The sequence below is a fragment of the Phocoena phocoena genome, chromosome 12, assembly GCF_963924675.1.
Source record: "Phocoena phocoena chromosome 12, mPhoPho1.1, whole genome shotgun sequence".
In the NCBI taxonomy this organism is placed as follows: domain Eukaryota; kingdom Metazoa; phylum Chordata; class Mammalia; order Artiodactyla; family Phocoenidae; genus Phocoena; species Phocoena phocoena.
Window position 1 is genome coordinate 51,613,663 of NC_089230.1, and position 22,044 is coordinate 51,635,706.

General features: G+C 40.8%; 1 protein-coding gene across 1 annotated transcript in view; it reads left to right on the plus strand.

Annotated features, from left to right (window-relative positions):
• PDSS2 (decaprenyl diphosphate synthase subunit 2) overlaps positions 1-21,777 on the plus strand; it is a 253,866-nt gene extending 232,089 nt beyond the window's left edge. The window contains exon 8 of the mRNA XM_065888771.1: positions 20,963-21,777. Within this exon, the coding sequence (XP_065744843.1) occupies positions 20,963-21,121 (159 nt within the window). The 3' untranslated portion in view covers positions 21,122-21,777. The remainder of the gene's footprint in view (positions 1-20,962) is intronic.
• Positions 21,778-22,044: the final 267 nt, after the last annotated feature.

The following is a 22,044-nucleotide window of genomic DNA, read 5'->3' on the forward strand; positions in this document are numbered from 1 at the left end:
TGCAGCATGTGGGATCTTTAGTTGCGACATGTGAACTCCTAGTTGCAGCTTGCATGTAGGAATCTAGTTCCCCGACCAGGGATTGAACCCGGGCCCCCTGCATTGGGAGCGTGGAATCTTACCCACTGGACCACCAGGGACGTCCCTCTGTAAAACTACATTTGAAAAACTCAATGGCCATTTCTGGAGAGTGTCATGAAATTTATTTATTGCTGGAGATTTCTTTATTTCCAAGTGGTGAGTGTTTTCTCAAAACCCAAATTTTATCTGAAAAATCAGATTTTAAGAACCATAGAAAATTATTTTGACCATGTGCTCTATGGCTTTGTATACCAGCTCTCCAATTTTGTCAGTCTCAGAATGGCAAGGAAGCAGGGGAGAGGGCAGAAGTGACGATCAAAATCAGTCTCAGCTAGATCTCGAGAGTGCCTGTCACATTCAGCAAAACAGTGGTCTGTCCTCAAACACTCAGAAAAGAAATTGAATTACTTCTTAATTGAGTTCCTGTGGCGATGAAGCCTGGATGTGAAGGCTTTACACTGCTGCACTGCCTTTATCATCTAAAGATATCAAAGCACTCAGCAACTATTCATTCATTAAGTCTCTCCCGCCTCTGGAAGGTGGTTAACACCAGCACAGGAGCACTCTACCTACTCCTGAAGCTCATCCACCCAGGGCTGGGCAGGAATGGAAGCTGTTTAACTGTAAGGCAATTCTACCCAGCTTCTAAAATGAAAAAAACAAGAAGTATCTTACGTACCTAGTTAAAGCTGCAGAAGTTTTATTGGACAGAATGTAATTACCAGAAGTGAATTGTGACCAAAAAACCGGTGCCGACGGTTTTGCTCATATGCGCGATGCAATGGGGATCTTCATTACAGTGATTGGTCTGCAGCCCTGAGTGTGTATCTCTCACGGAATAGGGAACTAGTCCATGTTCCCTAGGTTTCTGGCCCCAAGCAGATTGAGTTCAGTGTTACAGGGAAGAGTGCCACCTATTGAATTGTAGAAATTCATGGGCGTGTGTCAGGACCAGTGGAGAAGTTTCTCAGGCCACATGCACTCTTGGTTTGCTATGGTAACTAATATATATGTCTGAAGGAAAACGAGCATGTTGACTACTCTTACTTAGAAAAACATCTACAAACGTCTGTGTAATTTCCCCAGCTGGAGCTGAGCGTATGCCGGTAGTTTAGCCTACTGCTACTTGAAAGAAGCATGCTGCTCAGAGACTGAGGCAGATGGTATTTTTACCACTTCAGGCAAAACATGGCACCTATGGTTTGGCTTTCTACAATTTTAATTTTTTAACACTTTCAAAAAGGCTGGCTTAAATATCTCCATCACAGAGATACAGACTTTTTCTCAATTTCCTGTTAATAATTGCTTCAGGCATGCAAATATGAATAAATATCACTTGGTCAAAACCAGACTCTCAGCCATGTGGGCCGGCCTCCTGCTCATTCTTCCCCAAGTGCCTAGGACTGGGCCTTACATGGGCTTTGACAGTCATGCTGATTTTGACACAAAGACTCTAAATGGTTTGCAGGAGCTTTCTTTGTATCCATCTCCAGTCTTGACTGTGTAGTTCATATAATTTTCCCCACGACTCAGTACAGAAAAGAAAGTTGTTTTTCATGTCTTCTTACTGAGGTTCACTCGAAGCACAGAGAATTGCTCAAGGTTAAGCCCTTGGTAAAGAAAGATTTTGCAGGTGTTGATTTATCAGGTATCCAGTTCTCAGTCAAACGTGAGAGAGGTTTTTTGAAAGGAGTGGGTTTTTGCCATGCCCCCTCTCCTGGAATTTGTTCAGGGTCCCAGAGTAGCGCGTTCCCCTGCCTCTCAGGCACAGCGTCTAGAGCCCCTGCCCTCCTCTTTCCTCCCTGCCCTCGGAAGGCCCTGCACATTTTGTTTTATTATAAAACGCATTTGCATAGGGTACGCATTAAAATTCCCTTCCCAGCAGCAAACTGTGCTGTCCACAGACATTTGCATTTGCATGATCACATATCATCATTTCCCTTTAAGAAGAAAAAGAGTCTTTCCTTTCCAAGGCTTGCCCTTTAGCCATTTCTTCTCATTTATTATCCATAGATTGCTTCAGCCATTTTGCTGCCTATTGAATCCAAAATTCTTTTTTGAACCTTGAGTATAGTATAGGAAATTTTCTGTAAGTATTACTGTCCTTTGTTTACTGACAAAGCCAGACACTTTTTTTTTTTGGCAGACAATTTTTTCCTGCTTGTTCTTTCCCATAACCCTAGCTAACTGGCTGTGAGAATTTTTCACATTGGCACATTTAGAGACCAGATGTTGCTGTGTTTCCTCTTCCCTGTACCCCTTTCTTGGGCAGATGCTCCTTCTCCTACCCTGGGACTTCGCATTAGCTCCTTTGGTAAAGTATTCCAAACAGCATCACTGTATGCACTCAATCTCTCATTTCTTCTAACCTCTTGAAGCTGTCCTAACACTTAGGATTTCTGTTTTAGTGATAATTATGGAGACTATGTAGAAGCATTGACATTCCCCTCTCCCATCGTTTTTCATTAAAGACTTGGGGTCCAATTAGATGAGATGTTTATAAAACAATTTAAAGGAAAAAAATCCAAATCCAAATACCATTATGATATGGATGCAGCTATATAAAATTTTATATGCTTGATAAAGACTGAATGACAACGTGTAAAAATGTAAATAAGGGCATTAAGGTAATACATCTGAGCAGGGTTTTTTTCTGAAAGGTGTCTGTTTTAGAAGTGTAGACTCTGATTTGAATTGGAAATTTTCCAGATTACAACCTGAGCTACTGAGAATTGAAAAATAACTTTCCTGAACTCGTGTTTTTAGTGACATAACCAGCATTTAATTCTAGGCTCCTAAAGAATTGCTTGCTTCTATGGCGATAGAAGGAATACACCATTGGAAAATGTGGGGTTTTTTAAAGATTTTTTTGATTGAAGTATAGTTTATTTACAATGTTGTGTTAGTTTCAGGTGTACAGCACAGTGATTCAGTTATATATATTTAATTGAATATATGTATATATATTCTTTTTCAGATTCTTTTCCCTTATACGTTATTACAAAATATTGAGTATAGTTCCCTGTGCTGTACAACAGGTCCTTGTTGGTTATCTATTTTATATGTAGTTGTGTATACATGTTCATCTCAAACTCCTAATTTATCTCCACCCCTTCCCCATTGGTAACCATAAGTCTGTTTTCGGAAATGTGATTTTTTTTACACTGTGAATTTTTTTGTGAGGGCTGAAGTTGTGGTTGAGGTGCTGGGGAACAGTTGAGGAAGACAGAAACGTCGTACACCGAGCCCGCAGTGCAGGCGCTGATCTGATGACCTACCCACAGCAGAGGGGTGGGTGCTGGAAGACACTGCCAGAACAGCCATCTGAAAGTTTTAAATCCTCCATTCCTTGTTTCCTTAAAAAATCAGATAAAACCAGTTGTTTTTCTTTTGGCAATCACATTTCAGAAAAGTGGGGTATTTTTTGTTTTGGGTTTCCTTTTTTTTTCAGCAATAATGAATAGGTTTTGTTTAATTTTTTTTCAAAACAATTAATTTACTAAAGCCAGTTTTTGCAACCACTGCTTTGATTACAAATCTCCTTCAAAATACAGTTATCAATGATGGAAAAATAATCATTGATCAATTTCTGTCTGTAATAAAGCAAAGAAGCTTTTGTACCATGTGAAACTTTTAATCAAAAATAAATTCTAGGACTTCCCTGGTGGCACAGTGGTTAAGAATCCGCCTGCCAATGCAGGGGACACGGGTTCGAGCCCTGGCCTGGGAAGATCCCACATGCCGTGGAGCAACTGAGCCCGTGCGCCACAACTACTGAGCCTGTGCTCTAGAGCACACAAGCCACAACTACTGAAGCCCGCACGCCTAGAGCCCGTGCTCCACAATAAGAGAAGCCACCGCAGGGAGAAGACCACACACCACAACGAAGAGTAGCCCCCACTTACCGCAACTAGAGAAAGCCCGTGCACAGCAACAAAGACCTAACGCAGCCAAATAAAATTAATTAATTAAAAATAAATAAAATAAAAAATTAATTCTACATGCAATAGTCAGTATCTTGAGCCAAGAGTTGTGCCTTATTATGAGCCCTCAAGTCTTTTTGCAAAACAGTCACCCTCTGGACATTCATTCATTCATTCCCCATTATCAAGCTAGTTCTTTTCCTCCTTAAGTCTCTGAGTGTATTGTTTTACATTTGTCCCCAGTGACTATCATCTTGCCCTGATGATCTATTCCACTAATATCTTAATGTTATTTTAAAATTAGATTCTTGTTCTCTGAGGTGTTAACAATCTCACACACTTCAATGGCATCAACAGATTTAATGATCATAATCTCTAGTCCCTTGTGGACCATGAATAAAATTATTAAATGATAAAAATGATAAGCCTCTTTGTGACATCATAAAATATTGCCACCCTCTAAGTTGTTCACCCAAGTACTACTGATACTCTTTATTTTTTTTTTTATTTTATTTTTTAAAATTTTATTTATTTTTTGTCTGCTTTGGTTCTTTGTTTGCTGTGCGCGGCTTTCTCTAGTTGCGGTGAGCAGGGGCTACTCTTCGGTGCGGTGTGCGGGCTTCTCATTGTGGTGGCTTCTGTTGTTGCGGAGCACGGGCTCTAGGCACGTGGGCTTCAGTAGTTGTGGCACACGGACTCAGTAGTTGTGGCACATGGGCTTAGTTGCTCCGCGGCACGTGGGATATTCCCCGACCAGCGCTCAAACCCGTGTCCCCTGCATTGGCAGGTGTATTCTTAACCACTGTACCACCAGGGAAGCCCTATTGATACTCTTTAAATTCAATCCTCTAGGCAGTTATAAATCTTCTTTATTTTTCTTCAAATCATATATTCCTAGCTTATTGGTCTTGAATCTCTAATTTTATATATAAAACATTATTTGGTTTATGACAATAGTATTTATTGGGGCAATCTCTCCCATCCTTAGATTCATCATTCTGAATTACTGGGACCTGAAAAATTACATGTCTGCATAATACCTAACATTTATCAGGAAGCTACGGCAAACTTAGATTGTTGATGAAGACCAGTTCTTAATTGTAAGCCTGGAATCGAGTCTGGTTTTGCACACCGTTATACCCTGAGGGCCTAACACAGTTCCTGCCACATACTGGGTACCCAATAAATATATGCTGAACTACCGTTGAATGAATGAATGAATAACCCAAGATGGGCCAGATGTTTGTGCCTATATTCCTTTTAATTCATAAGACATATTTGACCCCATCTTTGCTCCTCTTATTTCTCCCCAAGTATATTTTTAATTAAATGGTTACCTCCTCAATGCCTCTGGGTTGAAACAAAGATTCAATTGGGGTAACCTTTTGACTCTTAGTCTAGAAAGCTAACTACAGATGCCCTCCAGGCTGGTTCTGTGGGTAAATGCTTTGCACGGTAGGGTGGTTGGATTCAATTATTGTTCTCAGTTTGTGATATCAGGAGCCACTTATGCACAGGGAGCGCCTGTATGACTTTATGTGGAGGATTGAGCCTTCTGTCCCCATAGAGGAGCCTGCTTAGTCCACGGAACAGTTTTAAGTAGAGCTGAAGGGAATGCTGTCTCTTTCCCTGTCATAAAAAAAAACAGTGGAGAGGCATGAGTTTTCTAAAAAGAGAATGAAAAGGGAGGCACCTCTGTGTTGATGTTGAATGTGGTTTTTAGTAAGTCAGAAGTCTTTGTCATTACCTTAGATTGATATTTTCAAACTCATTCACTAATCCTACAGGCTGATTTTTTACAGAATTAAGGATTTTTGTCAAGATGTCTCATCTTTCAGAAAGCTGTAATTTGTTCATTTGGTACATCTGAAGACATTCCCTCATGTTTCCTAAGCAGTGTCTGCAGGCACTACTCAGCCTCCCCAATGACACATGAGACAGAATATTGATCCTGGATGTGCTTAACCACCTTTCTGAAATAGCAAGGAGGCCGTGGCGCCTCAATTTTCAAACAGAATTACTGAGATAACAGTAGAGATCACAGGGCCTGTAACATAGGTCGGTGATGTCTACAGTGCTCCTAACTAAAGATTACGGGTGAGTAGATCCTTTCTTTCCCCCAAGTCCTTGACTTTTTGGATTGATGAAGGTCTTACCTATCCACCAGATAGTAATAAAGCCAAAGATGTACCTCTGAAGATTGATTCCTGCATGGTGCAATGGTGCCCCCTATGGAAGGTCTCCCTGTTCTAGATCTAATGAAATTATGCTACCTTTTATCTTCACTCCTGACGAGATTTGTGTGCACCTGTTAGGAAAAGTTATAGGCCTTTTGACGTCCTGTGATCTCTGTCAGATGCATGCCATCGTACGCGTGTTTTTCACTGTGCACTCTGTTCAAGACACACACTAAGCACTTGAATGAAGTGGTTCTATCAGATTCTGTCTCTGAATCCCTTCATTTTATGGAGAAGAGATTGAATAAGCTAACAGCGTTCACAGTTGACTATCTCACAGTCATGATTCCACCTGAGTCCACTGACTCCACACTGTACTCTTCACTACCATACTGCTGCCCAAGGTGCTTTAGACATACTACAAAAAGAAGAGAGAATTTGTAGGCAGGCTCTGGTCTTACAAAAATCCAGAAAATGGTATGCATTACTCTGTAATCTAACATAATTCTGATCTCAAAAATAGTGATTGTCTAGTAAGTGACTGTCTTATCATTTATTTGCTGAACCAGTACAGTGATTATTGTGATTTTTTTTAAGCTGGTAAGCATTCTTCACTCTTTCAAGAAAGTTTTATAGGTATAACCATTTAAACCAAGTTCTTGATAAAGCAACTATACTCCAATAAAAATTAAAAAAAAATTTTTTTTTTAAAGAAGATGTTGGGGGGTAGAAGTTTATTATTTTATTTATTTATTTTTGCTGTGTTGGGTCTTCGTTTCTGTGTGAGGGCTTTCTCCAGTTGTGGCAAGCGGGGGCCACTCTTTATCGCGGTGCACGGGCCTCTCACTATCGTGACCTCTTTTGTTGCGGAGCACAGGCTCCAGACGCGCAGGCTCAGTAGTTGTGGCTCATGGGCCTATTTGCTCCGCGGCATGTGGGATCCTCCCAGACCAGGGCTCGAACCTGTGTCCCCTGCATTAGCAGGTGGATTCTTAACCACTGCGCCACCAGGGAAGCCCTAAGAAAAAATTTTTTTAATAAATAAAATTATAGGGGGCTTCCCTGGTGGCACAGTGGTTGAGAATCTGCCTGCTAATGCAGGGGACACGGGTTCGAGCCCTGGTCCGGGAGGATCCCACATGCCGTGGAGCAACTAGGCCCGTGAGCCACAACTACTGAGCCTGCGCGTCTGGAGCCTGTGCTCCGCAACAGGAGAGGCCATGACAGTGAGAGGCCCACGCACCGCAATGAAGAGTGGCCCCCGCTTGCCACAACTAGAGAAAGCCCTCGCACAGAAGCAAAGACCCAACACAGCAAAAATAAATAAAATAAAATAATAAACTCCTACCCCCAAAAAAAAAAAAAAATTATAGGGCTTCCCTGGTGGCGCAGTGGTTAAGAATCCACCTGCCAGCACAGAGGACACGGGTTCAAGCCCTGGTCCGGGAAGATCCCACATGCCGTGGAGCAACTAAGCCCGTGCGCCACAACTACTGAGCCTGCAGTCTAGAGCCCACGAGGCACAACTACTGAGCCCGCACACCACAACTACTGAAGCTCACGTGCCTAGAGCCTGTGCTCCTCAACAAGAGAAGTGACCGCAATGAGAAGCCTGCGCGCCGCAATGAAGCGTAGCCCCTGCTTGCTGCAACTAGAGAAAGCCTGCGCACAGCAACAAAGACCCAATGCAGTCAAAAATAAATTAAATAAATAAATTTATATAAATAAATAAATAAAAATAACACAAGTTCTCAGGACTTCCCCAGCAGTCCAGTGGTTAGGACTTCACACTTCCACTGCAGGGGGCACAGGTTCGATCCCTGGTCAGGGAACTAAGATCCTGCAAGCCATGCAGCGTGACCAAAAAAAGTAAATAAAACAAGTTCTCATTACTGTTCTCTTGAGGAAAGCAAGAATCTATGTTAACAAATACCATAGCACCATAACGTCGAGCCCTCCTACATCTGGAAGAGGTGTTAATCCTGCAGATATGATTACAGTTTCATGGCCGAGTAACAGTGTCACCCCATACATTGATTCCTGCATTTGCCCCCAGTCTGATGCAATCTGCCTGGAAGGCATGGCTGAGGTATACATTGGTTTCATTGTCATTGCTCTCAGTTGACGTAGTTTTCTAGTTTTATGATTTACGTTCTAGTGATAGAAATCATAAATGACTTTTGATCTCATCTTGTGTCAGGATGCATGTTAGGATGTCAAGAATCTAGGGTCACGTGGATGGTGTTGGCGGTGGTAATGGTAGTTTTAAGGTAATTGATCTCCAGGTATCAGCAGATGAAAAACCTGGACATGAGGAGGATTTAAGAAATGTATAAGATATGGACTCGGGGGCTTCCCTGGTGGCGCAGTGGTTGAGCATCCGCCTGCCGATGCAGGGGACACGGGTTTGTGCCCCGGTCCGGGAAGATCCCACATGCCGCGGAGCGGCTGGGCCCGTGAGCCATGGCCGCTGAGCCTGCGCATCCGGAGCCTGTGCTCCGCAACGGGAGAGGCCACAACAGTGAGAGGCCCACGTACCACAAAAAAAAAAAAAAAAAAGATATGGACTCAAGTAAAATAATAGAAACCCAAATTCACTCTGGCATAGTTTATGTATTCCTCAAATAACCCCCAGGACTGTTTACCTACATGATATGCATGCTCTTGTCCCACAGTATTCTTTTTAATTAAATAACCAGCATTGCATTTGTCATGAGATTGCAGAGCTTACTATTTATTGATTCACTCCTAAAAAAGCTACAGGCAAGAGTAGCTCATTGCTGCAATCTACAACCTATGATATGTTTTGCTTGTTGAATTTCTGGTACAGAGTTTGCTAAAAAGCTTCAAGGTCCCAGTTTTGCTTTTTGAATTTCAATGTATAGAATTAAGTTTTTCTTTGGAATATAGTACTAAAATTAAAAATTAGCTTTTTGAGTCAGGTTATAGATGAATCAGTGATTATTTATAAATCATTAAATTTTCCTTCAGAAGACATGATAACCAGGAAGCAAAGCTTGCTTTTCCTATGGAATTAAGCCTCAATTTAATATAATTCCATATTACTAACTTCAGATGCCCTACCTATCAAATGTTAATGAAAGTTTATGTTAACTTTCAAAAATTAAACTAAATTGTACATTTATTCCATTTAATTACATATAGTGAGCTACAAGGTTGACCTCTGTTTCTTAAATAGCAAGCATAACTTTGCCTGAATGCTCAGCCACAGAGTCAACAATTTAGGTCAGTTTTGATTATGGTAGTAAAATGTTTTTAATGAAAATATCTCTAAACTACATATATATATAATATATAGTTATATATATTAAACTGTATATGTGTGTGTTTGTTTAGAGGTATTTATACATATAATATACATATATATTCAGACATGATAATTTGTATGAAATGAGTTGTTTGGTTATGTTCAGGTCTTTGTGGATAGTAGTTCACAGCACAGACTCATAAATGTACTTAGCTGAGAGGTTGAGCCTTGAAATCAGTTCTGAAATCTCACTCTCAGTAGGAGGCCACACACCGTCCAGACCGAGCCTAACAGACTCATGTGTGGAAGAGAGGGCGAGAAAAATGATACCTTACCTGTCTTTATTATGTTTTTTTCTTTTTTCCTTTTAAGGGGAATAGACTGAATTTTAAATGGTCAAGATGATTTGGAAATTCATTTTTCAAAACAAGCATGTTTCCTATTCACTAATAATCACAGCGTTTAAATATTTAAAACATCTTCATGAATCTATGTAAAATAATCTATGAATGTTTATAGTTAAAGGCAGGTACATGATTAAAAATGTTACACGTGGGCTTCCCTGGTGGCGCGGTGGTTGAGAGTCCGCCTGCCGATGCAGGGGACACGGGTTCCTGCCCCGGTGCGGGAAGATCCCACGTGCCGCGGAGCGGCTGGGCCCGTGAGCCATGGCCGCTGAGCCTGCGCGTCCAGAGCCTGTGCTCCACAACGGGAGGGGCCGCAGCAGTGAGAGGCCCGCGTACCGCAAAAAAAAAAAAAAAAATGTTACACGTAAGGTTTGCAATGAACCCAGTGCTCACTTACTCTTCAAACCTTGCCTTTGTGTAGCATTTCATTGATGTCAGAGGAATTTCACATACATTATCTTATTTGTTCCTCATAATAATTGCCTGTGGCATAAATACTACCTCTGTGATTTTATAGGTGAGGTGGGCTTAGAGAAGTTGCTTTGCCCAAGGTCACACCTGTCCAGGTCCAGAGTTTCCCTACCAAAGTTTGCTCACTGCCTCTCTATGATAATTTTTCATATTATTATGAAATAGCATAAATGGATTAATCAGTCTTAGGAGGAGAACATCTCATCATATTATAAGAAAAAAAAGGTTCCTGTGTGGCTTTATCTGGAGAATTCTGCTCCAAGGTGCTTGAAAGACCATCATGTCTGGAAATACATGGCATTTTGTTTTTCCCAGAGTCCACCTCTCTTACCTCCCATCTCCATGGGCTTCCAGAACTTGGCCAGGGAAAAGAACAGTGTAACAAACGTCATGTGTGTCCTGTGCTCTCACACAGTTATACAGAATGATTTTAATTCTGCAAAACAATAAATAGAGGACTTCCCTGGTGGCGCAGTGGTTGAGAGTCCGTCCGCCTGCCGATGCAGAGGACATGGGTTCGTGCCCCGGTACGGGGGGATCCCGCGTGCCGCGGAGCGGCTGGGCCCGTGGGCCATGGCTGCTGAGCCTGCGCATCCGGAGCCTGGGCTCCGCAACGGGAGAGGCCCCAAAAGTGAGAGGCCCGCATACCGCAAAAACAACAACAACAACAAAAAAAACAATAAATAGAACTTGTTAAAAGTGAATATCTTAAAGCTCAATACAAATCTATATTATAGTAATTTTGCAGGCTATTTTACAAAAGAAAAATATTCTGATATTTTAGGGAACAGTAAAACTGTTAAAGCGTGGGATAAATTATGTTTATCATTTTGAACTCATTGAATAATGCTTTATTATTAGCACTGAATAATGCTTTATTCAGTGACTTAAATGTAGTATGATGAACCCTGAAATTGGTTTTTAAAAAATTGTGAAAATGACATGAGGCAGTGTCCTGTTGTTGTGTGAAACCCCAAATACCACTGCTTCAGTCAGAGTCTTTGGTTGAGATTTTTAGTTAAAAAGAATATGGTTTTATTATTAAGAATTTTTAAACTACAAATATATTAGTTTTGTTTTGTAACACAGTAGTCTTGTTCAGTGCCTTTTTGTTTAAAAAAAAAAAAGAAAAAATGTCCAGAAGAGTATACTTAATCAATTGAGATATTTATGGCTTTTTCTTCCCAGAAAATGTGGAAATTTTCCACCTCCAATTCCTATTGACATTTGTTCTACAACCTTATGGCATTTTTGTGGTAGAAAAAAAATGTATATATTGTAATAGAGGTACATAATTAATCTAATGATGGCTTCAGTTTTTTGTCATCTCTGTAAATATGGTTTTATCCAAAGGTATTTGACTTGATTTATTCTTTTAATCTGTGATGTGTATTTTAAAAGTTTGCCCTTGTGCAAAGGACGTTATTAACATAGGTATGTGTTCTCTTCTCAAAGGAAATTCTAATGTTTTCCTAGATAGATAGATAGATAGATAGATAGATAGATAGATAGATAGATTGACAGATACACACACACCTCATAGGGTATATAGAACAGAAGATAGATTGATAGATAGATAGATAGATGTACAATCCTCACAACAGCCCTATGAGGTAGGTACTATTATATATATCTTACAGATATATATATATATATATATATATTATATAGATATAAATATATTACCACAGTGCTAGGCACATATAAGTACTATATATGGGATTGTGTTTGTTATTATTGCGATTATTAATATTATTACTATTTTAATATTGTGAAGCACTACCATTCTGATTGTGTGTTGGCATGCGAATTCATGTGATTGAGCAAATATAATAACTAAAAATTCTCTTACTTCCACCTCCTTCCACTTTTGCCAAAATAAGATATTTAATAAGGTCAGTAGATCAGTAGATTTTTTTTCCTATAGATTCTTTTAAATAATTTGTTATTCTAAGCAAAGAGGAAATTTTTATGTTGTTTGTAGTACATTTCACAGTTTCTTGTATTAGAGAAAGGTTTTTGTTTTGTTTTGTTTTGCGGTACGCGGGCCTCTCACTGTTGTGGCCTCTCCCGTTGTGGAGGCTCCGGACGCGCAGGCTCAGCGGCCATGGCTCACAGGCCCAGCCGGTCTGCGGCATGTGGGATCTTCCCGGACCGGGGCACGAACTCGTGTCCCCTGCATCGGCAGGTGGACGCTCAACCACTGCACCACCAGGGAAGCCCTAGAGAAACGTTTTAATTGTAGCTTTTCCTTTTGTACCAAGTCTTGCCACTCAGAAGCTAGCAAAACCGTTCAGCTGAAGCACTGTCAGCTAGGATGTTGACGTTGCGTGGTACCTTGGAGGCAGCCTTGTGCCACCTCCCCCTTCAGCTTAGAGTTTCATTCATACCTTTTTCAGATGTGGGCATCAGCTCGTCAAAAAAAAAAAACTGTTCGTGTTAGACAAACTAGTCATTTGAAAACTCTTTCTTGTTACTGAAATTAAAGCTTCCTAGAAACTTCCTCTTGTTGCTCTTTGTTCTGTTCCCTGAAGCGTATAGAACGAGACTGCTCCTTCTCCCATTTAATTGCTTTAGAAGTTTGAAGATGGGTTTAATATCTTCCTTTAATCCTTTCCTCCAGGTTAAACATTCCTTAAATGACACGTTTCCAAATATTTCTTCATCCCAACACTGAACCCTTTCTATCTTGTCAGTGTCTTTCTTGAGACATGGCACCCAGGACTGAACATAGTTTTCTAAACATGATTGACCATCAAAGATTGCGGTGAGACTGTTTCTGCCTGTCTTTTGGACATGTACATCTGTTTATACTGCCACAGTTTGCGTTTGCTTTTTTTTTTTTTTTTTAAGTATCTACATCATAGTGTTGGCTTACATACAGAATGTGGTTATCAAAGATTTTCAGCATTTTTTTATGAGTCACTGCCAAACTGAGGTTTAAACTTCTGCAATTAGTTTTTGAAACCTAAATGCTCAACTGTACAGTTGCTCTGTTACATTTCTTCTGGCTAGTATCAGTCTATTGCTCAACATGTCAAAACCATTAAGATTTTGATGCTATCCATGTGTTGCCTTTCTCTCTTGGCTATATGACATCTGAAAATTAAAATTTAATATGCATTTCTTCTTCATCTTCATTCAAGCACTGTGATAAGGGAAAGGAACCAAGTATTGAATCTTGTAGCACAACACTAGAGATCGCTTTTCTGCTCAATATAAATCCACTACTAAACATTTTCTAGGAATAGTTATTTTACGTATTTGAATCCATATTGCCAAACTCTTATACAGATCCCATTTCTCTGTCTTATCCACGACTAAGTTTCCATAATCTGAATATACTCTATCTTTACTATTTCTGAAGCTAACAGCCAAGTTAATATCAAAAGAAAAATGAGAGTGTTTTGTCATAATGTGCTCATTGTGACCCACCTACCTTGGGGCTGCTATCACTGCTGCCTTTTCTCGAGAGCTCACCAACTGTCTATTTAATAACCTTTTCTGGAATTTTGCCGTAATTTTCATAAGCTCCCAGATCTGAGTTCCAGAATGCACATTCATCCTCATCTTTTTCTTTTTTGTCCTGTGTTGGAAGGCATTAGTCATTTGACTCTCCCATCTGTGACATTTCTCACAGTCTTTCAGTAGCCGGGAAGGACAGTTCTGTGCGTTCTGAGCATGAGAGAGCAGAACAGAGGTGGGTGGGTGCATCTGTGAAGGTGCCCTAGACCAGAAGTTAGGTCTCCAGAGTGAGGAGGAAGACAGAGAAGGGACGTGTTAGAGGATGAAAGCTGGACAAGAACATCAGAAAAAAAGAGTGAGAGAGCTGACGCAGGGAGGGGCTCAGTGGGGTGCTGCACAGTTATTTGTCCTAGAGGATAATATGATGTTTGGAATGGGAGGGTGGGTGGTCTTGGAAAGCAAAGGACAACAGAAGCCAGGATGGTAGCTGCATCCAAGGCCCCCCTGACAACTTGTAATGGGCTATGTGAATGCACATTTCATCTTTAAAGGCCCCTCTTCATGGAATTTATTTTAGTCTTTACTACTTTGAACTCATTCTTCAGTTGTTCTATTTCCTTTTTCTTCTTTCAATAGTATATTATCTTTTCCTTTTTAACATCTTTATTGAAGTATAATTGCTTTACAATGGTGTGTTAGTTTCTGCTTTATAACAAAATGAATCAGCTATACATATACATATATCCCCATATCCACTCCCTCTTGCATCTCCCTCCCACCCTCCCTGTCCCACCCCTCTAGGTGGTCACAAAGCACCGAGCTGATCTCCCTGTGCTATGCGGCTGCTTCCCACTAGCTCTGTTTTACATTTGGTAGTGTATATATGTCCATGCCACTCTCTCACTTCATGCAAGCTTACCCTTACCCCTCCCCGTGTCCTCAAGTCCATTCTGTACGTCTGCATCTTTATTCCTGTCCTGCCCCTAGGTTCATTAGAACCATTTTTTTTTAGATTCCATATATATGTGTTAGCATATAGTATTTGTTTTTCTCTTTCTGACTTACTTCACTCTGTATGACAGACTCTAGGTCCATCCACCTCACTACAAATAACTCAATTTCATTTCTTTTTATGGCTGAGTAATATTCCATTGTATATATGTGCCGCATCTTCTTTATCCATTCATCTGCTGATAGACACTTAGGTTGCTTCCATGCCCTGGCTATTGTAAATAGTGCTGCAGTGAACATTGAGGTGCATGTACCTTTTTTTTTTTTTTTTTTTTTTTATTAGCATGTACCTTTTTGAATTATAGTTTTCTCAGGGTGTATGCCCAGGAGTGGGATTGCTGTGTCATATGGTAGTTCTATTTTTAGTTTTTTAAGGAACCTCCATACTGTTCTCCATACTGGCTGTATCAATTTACATTCCCACCAACAGTGCAAGAGGGTTCCCCTTTCTCCAAACCCTCTCCAGCATTTATTGTTTGTATACGTTTTTGATGATGGCCATTCTGACTGGTGTGAGGTGATACCTCATTGTGGTTTTGATTTGCATTTCTCTAATGATTAGTGATGTTGAGCATCCTTTCACGTGTTTGTTGGCAATCTGTATATCTTCCTTGGAGAAATGTCTATTTAGGTCTTCTGCCCATTTTGTTTGTTTCTTTGATATTGAGCTGCATGAGCTGCTTGTATATTTTGGAGATTAATCCTTTTCAGTTGCTTCATTTGCAAATATTTTCTCCCATTCTGAGGGTTGTCCTTTCGTCTTGTTTATGGTTTCCTTTGCTGTGCAAAAGCTTTTAAGTTTCATTAGGTCCCATTTGTTTATTTTTAGTGTTATTTCCCTTTCTCTAGGAGGTAGGTCAAAAAGGATCTTGCTGTGATTTATGTCATAGAGTATGCTGCCTATGTTTTCCTCTAAGAGTTTGATAGCGTCTGGCCTTAGATTTAGGTCTTTCATCCATTTTGAGTTTATTTTTGTGTATGGTGTTAGGGAGTGTTAATAGTATATTATCTTTTGGAAATATTTGCACATACTTGTTCTTACTCAACATACAACCTTTACATCTGGGAGCCCCTTATTTTTGTCATCATCTCCTTCCCTCAAGCATGCCCATCAGTCTTTTAGCAGATTCTGACAAGGTTGTTTGTTTCTGAACATTTTCTGTGAGGAACAGCACTTTAAAAACACCTGTGGCAAGTGTCCTGGTGACAATACAAGCCTCTGGGTGGAGTCCCACACAATTTTTACAGTTTTGTACATCTCTCTTGTCAGCTCCTTCAAAACAGGGATAGTGCCCTGTCTCCACAGTGGTGCTCTGTGCAGAGGAAATGCTCAGCAGTGGAGGGAATCGTAGGCTCCTCCTTTTACACCTGGACCTTCTCAAATGAGAGCCCTGAGAGAGCTTATTCAGTAGCCATTATTTTGATCACTTTCATAATTAAGTATGACATTGTTGGAATTTAGTTTTTCAGAGGCTTCCATCACCCTTGAACTTTATTTCCAGTTATAGTTAATGGCAATCTTTTCACTAAACTTATTTTTGCAATGCACTTTCCTAACATATAGTCTGGGTGTCCAAACCCATTCCTGCTAGGCCTTTCTAAGGACTGATTCTAATACCAAGATGGCATTAAGTTTTTGTTAATTCCTATCACCTTTATATCCAATTATGCTGACATAATTAAGCAAAAAGTGCTTCTTCTATCTTCTAATGCATAAGATTATCAGTTAGGCACACCAGGAATTTGCCAACCGTAGAATGCAAGTTTTAGCAGATGTTCAAAAGTTGAAGCCGCATATCATTACTGCATCATACCTTTCTGCCAGCTGTATAATCTGTTAAGGAAGCATGGTCCACTTCTACCACTTGGTTGAAAGATATGTGGTCTCTTCCCATAACAGCATGGCTCCCATTTGTTTCCTTTTACCCTTATCCAGCTGCTTTCAACCATTTAAATACAAAACAAAACTTTAACATATTGTTTCATACTCCCTTACTCTCTATTATATAGTTTCTTCAGAACAAGGTCTGCCCCGTGTTCCAGATGAGTTTTAGTATCCCTGTTCTCTCTAAGCACTCTATCTGGTTGGGTGAAAGAAAATTTGGGGCTATCTCCAAATCTTTTCCAGTGCTATAGAGTAGAAGAGCTCTGGATGTGCAGAAATGAAACCTAGGCCATCTCAAATTTGCTCTTGACTCTGGTCCACATCACTTAGCCTTTCTCATCCAGTGTTTTCTGCAAAATGAGGTGAGAAGCGAAGATGGTGCTTGGGGTTTCTTCTAGGTCTAAGGTTTTGTTTTGATCTCATTGGAGAGAAGCGACTGCTGCCTCCACATCTTCTAAAGCTGCTTAGATCCCGTGGCAAGGGCTTGCCTTTAATATTTTAAGAGGACTTTCAAACCAAATAGTTTTCAGAGGCATACAATGATTTCTCAAAAGGGTCTCATAAAAGCAACATTTATCACGGAAAAGGTGTTTAATAACACCTTTTAATAAATGTTAAATAATAATGCATTTTAAGTACTGTGGATCCTCTTTGTGTTAATATCTTTAATTGGATCCTCTAGCAAGGGATTTGGACTTAATTTATTTCGGGTGATTCTGCACTTATACAGTTATTCAGTTGACTTAATTAGAGGTTTAATTACATTATTGCCCTAAAGTGCTATATCAGGAAAATAAAATGGAGACTGATAATTCACCATTTTGTATTTTTTTAATTTATCTTACAGCTAAAGTGTTTTTCAGGCCATAAAGGCCAGAGTGGGCATACTAGCATTTCTAGCCACATCCTAATAGGGAAAGTTCTACCTATGCATCAACTGGGAATTTGCCCAGTCAAAATGTAGGGGAAGGCAAAAGCGGAAATAATTTTTTTTAAATTGTGGTCTTTTCTCTTGCAGTTATTAGAACCAAGGTCATGGGCCCAATCCCTCAGTGTTCCATTCAACCCTCTCTGGTTCTGTAGCCCTATGACAAGCCCTCTAACAGTGGTCCTGGGGGCAGCAACTGTGTTTCTCTCTGTACCTACAGCCCCTACTATATACCTATACCATATAGGTGCCCAATAAATGCTTGCTAAATTTAATTTGAGCATCACAAGAACAATCCTTTGGAAGTGTGGTTAAAACGATATAGGGCTTCCCTGGTGGCACAGTGGTTGAGAGTCCACCTGCCGATGCAGGGAACACGGGTTCGTGCCCCGGTCCGGGAAGATCCCACATGCCGTGGAGCGGCTGGGCCCGTGAGCCATGGCCACTGAGCCTGCGCGTCCGGAGCCTGTGCTCCGCAACGGGAGAGGCCACGACAGTGAGAGGCCCGCGTACCGCAAAGAAGAATAATAATAATAAATAAAATAAATAAATAAGTTCTTAGGCTGGTTTTCAGAGCCCACCTGGGTCCCCTCTCACCTACTCCTGTAAAGTATCACACCAATCTGTTTTCATTCGCTCTGGTCTCCTCTGTGCCTTTGTTCAAGCTATTCTCTTTCCCTATAATTTTCTTGCTACCCTGACGCCATAACTACTTATCAGCATTCTCAGGACATGCCTTAAATCCCTTTTCTGTAAGGCCCTCTTAAATCTCTTCTAATCAAAGTTGCTCTCATTTCTCTGGTCATCTGTAGTCCTTCACTTGCTGCTTTTCACAGTATACCCTTCGTTAGTTCCTGACCCATAAAGCAAAAAAGGATCATTGTACTCTTTACACATAATAGGTGCTCAATTAATATTTACAAATTGAAATCCAGTCATGCAGATATCCACTTGCCTGCAGTTACCAACCTAGAAGTCCAGAATAGAGAATGTTGGCCAGTCTAATTTAGATTTGAGGGGATTAAAGATAATGAAAATAAGAAGCATGTTCTTTCTTTTTCTTTTTCTTTAATCTTTAAGGCTGGTCTGATCCAAGTTCAACTACCTTTGAGGTTGCTGTGCGTCAAGCTAAAATAGACTTGATCTATTTTGGATGGGGTAGCTTTCTTGGCAATGGCTAAGGGCTTGAGGAGGAAGAAGAATTAAGTAGTTCTGAATATCTGTAGTGTTTTAGACACTGTCAAGCACTCTATACTGTCTCATGCAGTACCCCCCCCCCCCCCCCCCCCGCCCAGCAGTCCTACAAGGGACTGATATTATCCCCATTTAAACTCAGAGCAGTTAACTGGCCTCTCTAAGATGGGAGCTAGAAGAGGAGCTTGAATCTGGCTACCTCTGATACCCAGGACCATTTTAGTGCCTTCATGCATTCAGTGATGGCTGGAAACCAGGGAAGCCTAGGCTGAAACAATACCAGAGTTCATATGCAGTGTGGAAATACCTGTAGAATGCTGAGAGTCTGGCGGAGTATAATATTAAATGCCACTGGAGTGGGTGTTAGGAAAACTGGCTTCTGATCGCAGCTTTGTCACTATCCATCTATGATCTTGTGTGAGCCGCTGAGCTTCTCTGGCCCTCTCCTCTCATCTATATAATTAGGGTAGTAAAGCAGGTTATTTCTTTTATTCCTTTATGTTTCATGCATTATACAATAGCTCCAAGTCTAATGAAGAGATAGATAAGTGAATGGAGAATTAAAATACAACACTATATAATAATGCTGTACTCCACATATGCACAGGGCACTCCAGGAGCCCCAAGGAAGAAGGGCACCTAGCCCCTTAGGGCTGTCATTCTAGCTGTGTACATTCCACCCAAGTGGAATTTGGGGAGCTTGATGGGGCGAGGGGGGTGTGTGGAGACTGTCTCAAGCCATCAGCTGCAAGTAGTTTCCCTAAGTAATGATGAAACGGCGGAAAGGGAAAGGACTTCCATGCCTCATGAAAGAGCTTGGACTTTTTTTTCCTTAAAGCTATTGGAAGGCAGTGGAGGGTTTTAAGCAAGATCACATTTGCTTTTTATAAAGATCTTCTTGGCAGCGTGAAGGATGGAGTCCACAGACAAAGAACTGGTGGTGGGAAGACGATTTAGGAGGTGATTGCAAAAATAACCCAGGCAAGCGATGATGATAGCCTGAACTGATGTGGCAATGAGAGTGAAGAGCAGACGATAATTTGAGGGCTTTGTATGAGATAGAATGGCTGAGACTTAGTGAGTATATCAGTCAAGATGGCCACAGACAACCTGACAGTCTCTTCAGACAACAGACGTGTTTCTTGCCCACACTACATGTCCTGTGCAGGTTGGAGAGGCACCGTGGTTGCTCACTGTGGCCACTCGGGGATCCAACCTGAGGGGCTTCTTCAATGTGACTGGTTGATGTACCAGAGGGAAACCTCTGGCGGGACTCATATGGACCGTTAAATGCTACAGCCCAGAAGTGACACACACCATTCACGTCTCATGGACTAGAACATGTCACTGGGCGCCAACCAACCTAGTGGGGAGCCAGAAAGTTCAGTCATGGGTGAGCCATGGTGCCTGAATGGATGAAGGAGAACTCCCAAGTTTCTGATTTAGGGAGTAAAGCAGACATTAGAGGTATTCACTGAGAAGAAGATGGAATCGGGGCAAGGGGAAGTGGACCGGCCAAATCATTATAAGTCTTTTTCAGCTCTAAAGTGTAACCATTGTATTGGTCCTTTCCAGTCATCAGGGAGAGGGATTGGAAATCAACTCCATTTGTGGGCAAGAGTTGACTTTATTCTTCACAAAGGGTATTTTAATTCATTCCTCCCAAAGTCTTACAGTTTTAATAATGTAGTGCTCAGATCTAATACTATGTGTCTTTCTTGAATTTTCACATGGACTATTGTGCCAACATACAGTGTAAAAATATTAGTTATTAACTAGGATGTTAATGAAGCCTTCCTCACCTAAGAATATCAGGCTGCTGAAATCAAAATGTCAGAGATGTAAATGCCCTCTGCCTCATCGCCACCACCCTCCAGCAGGGCCCACCTCAAGATATCACAGGGCGGGAGTTGGGGAAGAGGTGTAATTAGGCTAATTGGAGCCTATTGTTCTGCTCTGGAGAGCCAAACCTAGCAGCCTTAGGGAATGTTAGTGCCTCAAAAATCACTGGAGGATGGTGTTCTCTTTAACCTCAAAAGCAGAAACAGTGAATCTATACTGTTTCTCCCCTTCTTTGTTTTCCACCTCTCCTCCCCAATTTAATTGTGGTACCTTAAAAACTGACTTTTACTGTGCATTTGTTTCTTAACAGTTGCGAGAAACAATCAGCGCTGGCAAAGGTGTGACTTCAGCTATTGACCTGTGTCGTTACCATGGAAACAAGGCACTGGAGGCCCTGGAGAGCTTTCCTCCCTCGGAGGCCAGAACTGCTTTAGAAAACATTGTGTTTGCTGTGACCAGATTTTCGTGACACCAAATTAAAAAGACTATTGTTCGTTAGCTGAAAAAAACTGGGGAATGAGGTGATCGGGAGAGCTTTCATGATGAAAGATCTAAATGTGTTAATGACTTTAACAACATATACATTTTTTTTCTTTTTACCACACTGCTAAATGAATACTGCCTTCTTTTTGGAACTGCTACAAACAAAATTAGAAGAAAAAAGGTCAAGCAGTTTTCAGTTGTCATGCCACAAGCACACTTGAGGCTTCAGTAGCAGAAATAATTAATGAGATTCGCTCCTGTGACCTCAGCAAATGGACAGGAAATAAGTCCTTATTGATTGGACTGAGCCAAGGATGGCGCCAGGGCGGTGGCCTGTGGTTTTCCTTCTAGAGAGGACAGGGCAAGCTGGAAGCTGCAGGTGTCAAGAGAAACACTATCAATGCCAGCCAGGGAGGACTGTCAAATCAAAAGCCAGTGACCAATTTTTCATAACGGAGGGTAGTTTAATGATTAAGAAAAAAAACCATGCTTTGTCTTCTTGCAATTATGTCTTTGTATTTTATAGATGCAGTATGGATATACTTTGTGCTTCTTGGGTTCTGTAAGATTTTGGGGGGGAAACTGCTGAAAAAATAAGGCCAAATATTTGAAGTAGGAGATTAAAATGTTATCAAATGTTAACTTGGTTATAGTAGGAATTGCCTGTTTTTCTTTCTGGAAGACCGGATTTTTTCAAATGCGTTTCAAAGAACCAAACTTTTTTTTTTTTAAGCTCATCAGGATGCTTCTTTTTTTCAAGTAAATGTATTCATTTGTAATACGTTGGTGTAGAGAATACCTTTAATTTTTACAAGTGTCAGATATATAATTGTTGTACTGGAGAATTCATTGGTGATTTTTTTTTTTTAGCCTCAGAGTGTCAAATTTTGGTCTTGAACCACAGACATC